This window comes from Miniopterus natalensis, chromosome 7, assembly GCF_054644295.1.
Source record: "Miniopterus natalensis isolate mMinNat1 chromosome 7, mMinNat1.hap1, whole genome shotgun sequence".
NCBI classification, from domain to species: Eukaryota; Metazoa; Chordata; class Mammalia; order Chiroptera; family Miniopteridae; genus Miniopterus; species Miniopterus natalensis.
In genome coordinates, this window is record NC_142087.1 from 2,964,548 (window position 1) to 2,971,232 (window position 6,685).

Genomic DNA, 6,685 nt, shown 5'->3' on the forward strand with positions numbered 1-6,685 from the left:
AGCAAAGCTGACGACGGCCACCACCCTTGGCGGAGGTCTTCACCTGGTACCGAGAGGTAGCTCTAGGGCCCACTCGCAGAAAGGGGGAGGGGGAAACTAAAAGCAGCCACCCATCGGCCTTACACCCCCCCCACTCGCCCCACCCAGGAGCAGCTAGTTGGATTGCGGGGGGCGGTGGTCGCTACCCACGAAATGGGAGCATCAACGGTGTGTGTGTGCGGGGGTGGGCAAGGAAATGTCCTCACAGAGGCACTGCCGTCTTCCTCCTCTTCCTCAGGCCCCGCGGGGCATAACGAGACCGCGCGTTTACCGATGGAGGCGCGCAGAAGCCCCCCTCGAAGAAGTCCTAGCTTACGTCACAGCGCCCCCGCAGACCACGTGAGGGCGTGTCCTGTGTTAGTTCTGACAAATTAAAGCTGGACCTTCGAGCAGGCCCGGGGTTCCCGGGACGCGGCAGGGCCTGGGCGCACGTGGCGCGCTCTTGGCTGCGGGCCGCAAAGCTCAGGGCCGCGGGACCTCCCCCGGGACCTGCGCTATTCGTCCCCAAAGCCGGTGCCCCCCTCCTCTCGCGCTCTGCTGCCTAGGGTGCACCCCTCCGTTCCCCAATGCCGGGCCCTTCCCAGGCACAGGCCGCCTCTTCGCTGCCCCTTGGGCTCGGGCTCTGTCCGGGGCGCAAGACTGAGAGCGCGACGGGGCCGGGCCGGCGCGGTGCGGGAAGCCAGCGGCCGAGGAAAGGGCTCCAAAAAGCACAAGTTGGAGCTGGCTCCGGACCAGGCTGTTGTTGTTCTCAACGTGGTCCGCCGCGGAGCCATAAAAGGGAGCAGAGGCGCCCTCCGCGGCAGAGCGCAGCGCGCACGCCCGGAGAGCTCTGGCGGCTGTAGCGGTAGCGGCGGCAGCAGCTCCCTCGGGCGGCTTCTCCGCTCCGGCCCGACCCCCGCTCCGGTTTCCTCCGTCCTCTCCGGCCCAGGCCCGGCCTGGGACGCCAGCCGGCCCGGCCCCCGCCTCAGCCCTGCCGCCTGGCTCCAGGCCCGGCCGCGGCCGCTCCCGCCTGGAGCCGCCGCGCGCCCCCAGCTCCCCGGCGTCCCCTCAGCCCCTCGCTTTCCTCTTCCCGGCGCGGCCACCTGGCTTCCGCGTCCGGCCCGCCGCCAACCCGCTCGCCACTATGTCTGTGGAGCTCGAGGAGGCCCTGCCGCTGACGACCGCCGACGGAGCGGCCAAGAAGGCGACCAAGGCTAGCGGCTCGGCGGCGCTGTCTCCATCCAAGAAGAGGAAGAACAAGAAGAAAAACCAGCCGGGCAAGTACAGCCAGCTGGTGGTGGAGACCATTCGCAGGCTGGGCGAGCGCAACGGCTCGTCGCTCGCCAAGATCTACACGGAGGCCAAGAAGGTGGCGTGGTTCGACCAGCAGAATGGGCGCACCTACCTGAAGTATTCCATCAAGGCCCTGGTGCAAAACGACACGCTCCTGCAGGTGAAGGGCACCGGCGCCAACGGCTCCTTCAAGCTCAACCGCAAGAAGGTGGAAGGCGGCGGCGAGCGGCGCGGAGCCTCGGCGGCCGCCACCGTCCCCGCCGCCGCCGTGCACAAGGCCAAGAAGGCGGCCCCGGGCGCGGCGGGACCCCGGCGCCCGGAACAGAAGCCTGAGAAGCGCTCGCACAAGAAGGGCGCCGCCTCCAAGAAGCACAAAGGCGGCAAGGCTAAGAAGGCGGCGGCTGCGGGCAAGGTGAAGAAGGCCGCCAAGCCCAGCGTCCCCAAAGTGCCGAAGGGCCGCAAGTGAGCGCGCCGGTGTGCCGGTGGGGCGGGTGGTGTTTTTTTGTATCCCAGTGTATGTAGTTTTATACGGTTACTTTGGCCCAGGCCGTAGCGCCCGCTCTGAGCGCAGCAAGGGGCCCGGGGCCCGTCCGTCCCTCCCTTCCCCCCCCCCCCCCCGACCGCGGTGGTAGTGGGTTTTTTTTGTTTGTTTGCTTTGGATTTTGAAATGGCCCTGGCGACGCCCCCATTGGCTCTTCGCCCTTGGCAACGGCTGTCGCTATGGTTACCCGCGCGTAGGCGCCACTGGCCTGAGCCGCCGTGCCGCCCTTTCCGTCTCCCCACTCTTCCCGCCTCTGGGTGCGCGACGAACAATCGCGCGGTACTGCGTGGCGCTTCCCTTCATCCCGTCAGCATTTCGGGGGCACAATAAATTGTTTAAACCTCTCAACCGCTTTCATTTTCTTATGAGTGGAATAGGGATGGGCGCGGTCGGCTCGCCGTTTGGATGGGATGATGGGCCCCAGGGGACAGATATCCTGTGAACAAAGATGAAAAGATGCTGGAGATGGTCTCGCCCGGTCCCAGACAAGGGTCCCGGCCTTGGGATGGGGGGGGGGGGGGGGCAGGCGGTCCTTTTCTAGGGTTTAGCTCTTACAAGGGCACATCAGTCTGGGCTTTTATGGAGGTAAATTATTCTCAATTCTGGGTGACTTGGTGTTGATGTGACATTGATACTGGAGATGTGGAGGCCCTGGGCTCCGGCGCCTCGTACACATCCCGAGGTGCGGCCTGGATGGGAGGGTTACTGTGTGCCTTAGGAAGAATGGCCCTCAGCCCTGAGACACTGGTGTCCAGCATATGGAATAATTGTTTCTCAAGTTGGGCAGCAGATTGAGGCCTATTCTGACATGTTCCTATGAAAAGATAACCCTAAAACCCAGGGAATGTTCTAGAACAGTGAGTATTACATGTACCAAATTGGGCAGGCCTAGGCTGGGGTTAGGTGAGAGAAAAGCAGGATCTTCTGATCCCTATGTAGACTCTAGGTGGTGGTGGGGAAGGGTAATAGATTGGGAGAGGGGAGGGAGCACCACTGGAGAAGGGCCTCTGGCCTGCTGGTACCTGACCCTGGTGGGGCAGCCACTACCCTCCCCTGGCACACATGGTGGGGTCACATGGCAGACCTCTCAACCACTTACCGCACTGCAGAACCTCACAAGGGCAAGTGGCCACACTACTTTTAAAGTCTTCATATTCCTCTGGGGACTCCTCCACACTGCTTCCTTCCTCAGGGAACTGTAGGACCAGGTGCCAGTGTGAGTCTTACCTGCCTTGTCCTGTGTTGGTCCAGGAGGACACAGCAGTGGGCAAAACCAGTATAAGTGCCTTCCTTACCTGATTTTTCTGTCACACACTGCTGAGCACATTACTGCTCTAAGCAGAAGTTCCAGGTGCAAGATGGGGTCCTGACCTGAGTGTGGAGACTTGAGGTTGATGGCTGCAGGAAGCACTGTCTTTAGGGCAGAGTAGGAAATGTGATTCTAGACTTGGCTGTGGCTGTTTGGTTCTGGGGAACTGTGGGCATCCAGGAGACAGGCAGGAGGCCTCAGCCTAAGACTGGGACAGTAATGGGCCAGGGCTGACAGCTCCACCCACCCTGCCAGCCAGTGCCCTGGTCACTTGATCAGAACTCCATCTACTTTGCAATTTTGATTGGGGGAGAATGTGCCCTGTGCCCTGCTGGGTTATTGTACTAGCCTAGGTACTGCCTGCAGGGCCAGTGAGTAGGACAATTAGAGGCCAAGAAAGGCGCCTGGCTACCCAGGATTCTGGGGCATGGTGCTCCTGATCAGTTAAATGTGATCCTCCTTCCCTAAACCAGAAACCAGCCTAAATGCCTCCTGGACTCACCCCAAATGTCCAAATTGGAATCAGGCTGGGGCCTGGAACTTGGCTTTCTGACCAGGTTCGGGTGGCTTTGAGATTCCGAGAGTTGGGAAGGGCTCTGGCACTTGCATATTGCTCTTTCCTGCCCATCAATTCACCCAGAGCTTCATCCCCTTCTTGGAGCCCTCCTTAACCAAAGCTCCCACCCCCTCACCCAGCTGACTGTCTTTCGAGGACATCCTGTTGAGCACTAGGGTACCCCAAATGTCCTTCAGGTCATCCTTAACCTGTACTGCCTTTCCATATTTCCCACCAAAATTCCTTTGCTGTTCGCACCTCCTGGCTCTCCCGGTGGTCTCCCTCTATGGGGTATTCCTCTCTCCTGTCTCCACCTCTCCATTCCTCAATGACTTGGGCCCCTGGCTTGCTGTCTACTCCACCCTAGGCTGCTTCCTCCAGGAGCACTGGAGCACCCAGTAGACCAGTGCTCAGGGCAGGCCTACTCTTCTGATAATAAACACTTTAATTTTCCTCTGGGGACCCAACCCACCCTGCTCTCAGGCCACATGGTTCTGGGAGCCTTACCCTTTCAGTCCTGGGGATTGTTGCATGACCCAAAGATATAGCAAATGAGGGTTGATTCAATTGTTCACTTTGCCACGATGACTGGGTCAGAAAATGGTTCCTTGATACCAGTGGCTTCATTGAGAGTCAGTGTTCTCTCCCATAGGATCATTAAGGGTAGGGACATGGGGCCAGAGTGGCCATCCTTGTCAACGCATAGAAAGAGCCCACCAGAAAAAAGAGCCAAGACAGAACGTTGGAACCAAAAAATGGAGAAATGCCTGAGGATATGAATGGAGCCTCCGCCATCTGAGCTGAGACATTTCTTTTTAAATAAGCTAGTTTGAATTGAGTTTCTGTCATTTGAGATCTGGTCTCTCTGACTCACTTTACCCTCCCATGATCACTTCCTGGACCTTGTTAACCCTTCAAATTGCCCTTCCCCAGAAACCACTTGTCAGTGTCCCAGTCTCTACCCACAGGCCCCTCCTTTCCTGTCTTTGCAGCTTGCTCACTTAGGCCCTTCAACTGAGCTGCACCTCAGTGGGTGGATCCCACATCTCTGACATGTACCCTAAGTTGAAGGATGGATGGCAGTAATCAGCCCCACGTGAACACTCAGTGTGTGCCAGACACTTTGAAGAAGGCAGTACAGGCCTCATCTTAGCCTCATGACACCCCCAATGAGGAGGTGTTCAAAACTCATCTTACTGGTGTGGGTGCTGAGGCTTATTTTCTGCCCTGACACCACACTGAGCTCCTGTATGGAGCTGGGGAGCCCAGGACACACTATTTACCTACTGTAAATAAGCCAGACACAAAAAGACAAATACTGTATGATTCTATTTTATATGAAATATTGATTCATAAAGATAGAAAGTCGAATGGTGGTTGCCAGGGCTGGAGAGAGGGAGAAAGAAGGAGTTGCTGTTTAATGGGTAAAGTTTCAGTTTTGCAAGATGAAAAAGTTCTGGAAGTCCTGGCCTGGATAGCTCAGTTGGTTAGAGCACTGTCCCAATACGCTGAGGTTGTGGGTTCGATCCCCAGTCAGGATACATACGTGAATCAACCAATGAATGCATAAAATAAGTGGAACAACAAATTGATGTTTCTTTCTCTCTCCCCTTCCTCTCTAAAATCAATAAATAAAAATTTAAAAAAAAAGTCTTGGAGATTGGTTACACAACAATGTGAATACACTTAACACTACTGAATTGTACACTTAAAAATGGTTAAGAGCTTCCTCACTCTCAAGCACCAAGGGCCCTTCCTTTGCCTCTATAACTTGTTTCCTAAGTCCATTTCTTCTAGGACTTTTTCTACCTCTCTGATTTACCAAATATTCTCTTATAAAAAAATGGTTAAGATGGTAAAGTTTGTGTGTATTTTACCACAATTAAAAATAGTGTGTGGACCAAACAAAATCATGTGTGAGCTCAATGTGACCTGCAGTCTCCCCTTTGAGATCGGTCAACTTGATCTATGAGGGCCCTTCTGGCTGCTTCACAAGACAAGAAGCCCTAGATAGTGGCAGTTCTGAAGGACTGAGACAAAGCCATATAGTGAAAGCCAGTAACCTAGCCTTCCGGTCCTGAGGTTCTGCACCAAAGAGAACCACCTCTCCATACAGGGTTGTCATTAGGATCCCAGAGCCCTGCGCAACGCACCCTGCATATGTGTGCTTCCAGAAGCCCCTTTTCTCGCCCACCTCCTCTTGCCTCTCTCCCAGCTTGTCTTTCTTGTGGCTGCCTCCATTATGGGCTAGGAGTGTGGCACAGGGGCCCTGGCTGCCCTTTAAAACTTTTTGTTCAGCTTGATTGTCCAACCCCTTTCACTGATGCCACCAGCTCTTCCGAACAGTCCTCTAGCTTCTGCCTCCCACTGGGAGTTTTGCCCACAGAGCCTGCTGCATGCTTCTCCTCCCTGGAGTCCTGGACATAAGGGGGGGGGGGGGGGGGGGGGGGGTGTGGTGTGTGTGTGTGTGTGTGTGTGTGTGTGTGTGTGTGTGTGTGTGTGTGTGTGTGTGTGTGTGTGTCCTCAATCCATCTCCACATGAGGGATGCCAGCCCAAAGGTAGGTTTGGGGTCTCCAAAAACCAGCATCTGTTCCTCTGGGTTCCTGGGAGAGTTCAATTGTGGGCACCCACTCTCCTGATTCAGAGACGGGTAAGTCTCAGAACAAAGGACTTTGGTCAGTTTTGCACGTACTGGGAACCCTCCCATACAGCCTGAGCCAAAGCTCCTTTCCCCAATGAAGGAGTTTCCACCTTTCCCGTCCCTTGCTCCTGGCTCTTGTTGAGGGGAGGATGGGTGTATAGGCCCAAGACAGAAGTTTGAGGCTACTCATTACTCTCCCTGGTTCCCACCACCAACCTGCCCTCTGGGCTTTCCTAGCATCAAGTGGGATCTTGTCCAAACTCTAAGCTTAAACACCCCTCCCAGACCAGGAACCCCTTCAATTTGTCTTCAGCTTACCTATGCCA

The 6,685-nt window shown here is 56.1% G+C and overlaps 1 protein-coding gene across 1 annotated transcript; it reads left to right on the plus strand.

The window, feature by feature from the left end:
• The first annotated feature begins 832 nt into the window (after nucleotides 1–832).
• Nucleotides 833–2,200, plus strand: H1-10 (H1.10 linker histone). Its single transcript, XM_087818688.1, has one exon. The coding sequence runs from the start codon at nucleotides 1,163–1,165 to the stop codon at nucleotides 1,775–1,777; it is 615 nt and encodes a 204-aa protein (XP_087674814.1). The 5' UTR covers nucleotides 833–1,162; the 3' UTR covers nucleotides 1,778–2,200.
• Nucleotides 2,201–6,685: the final 4,485 nt, after the last annotated feature.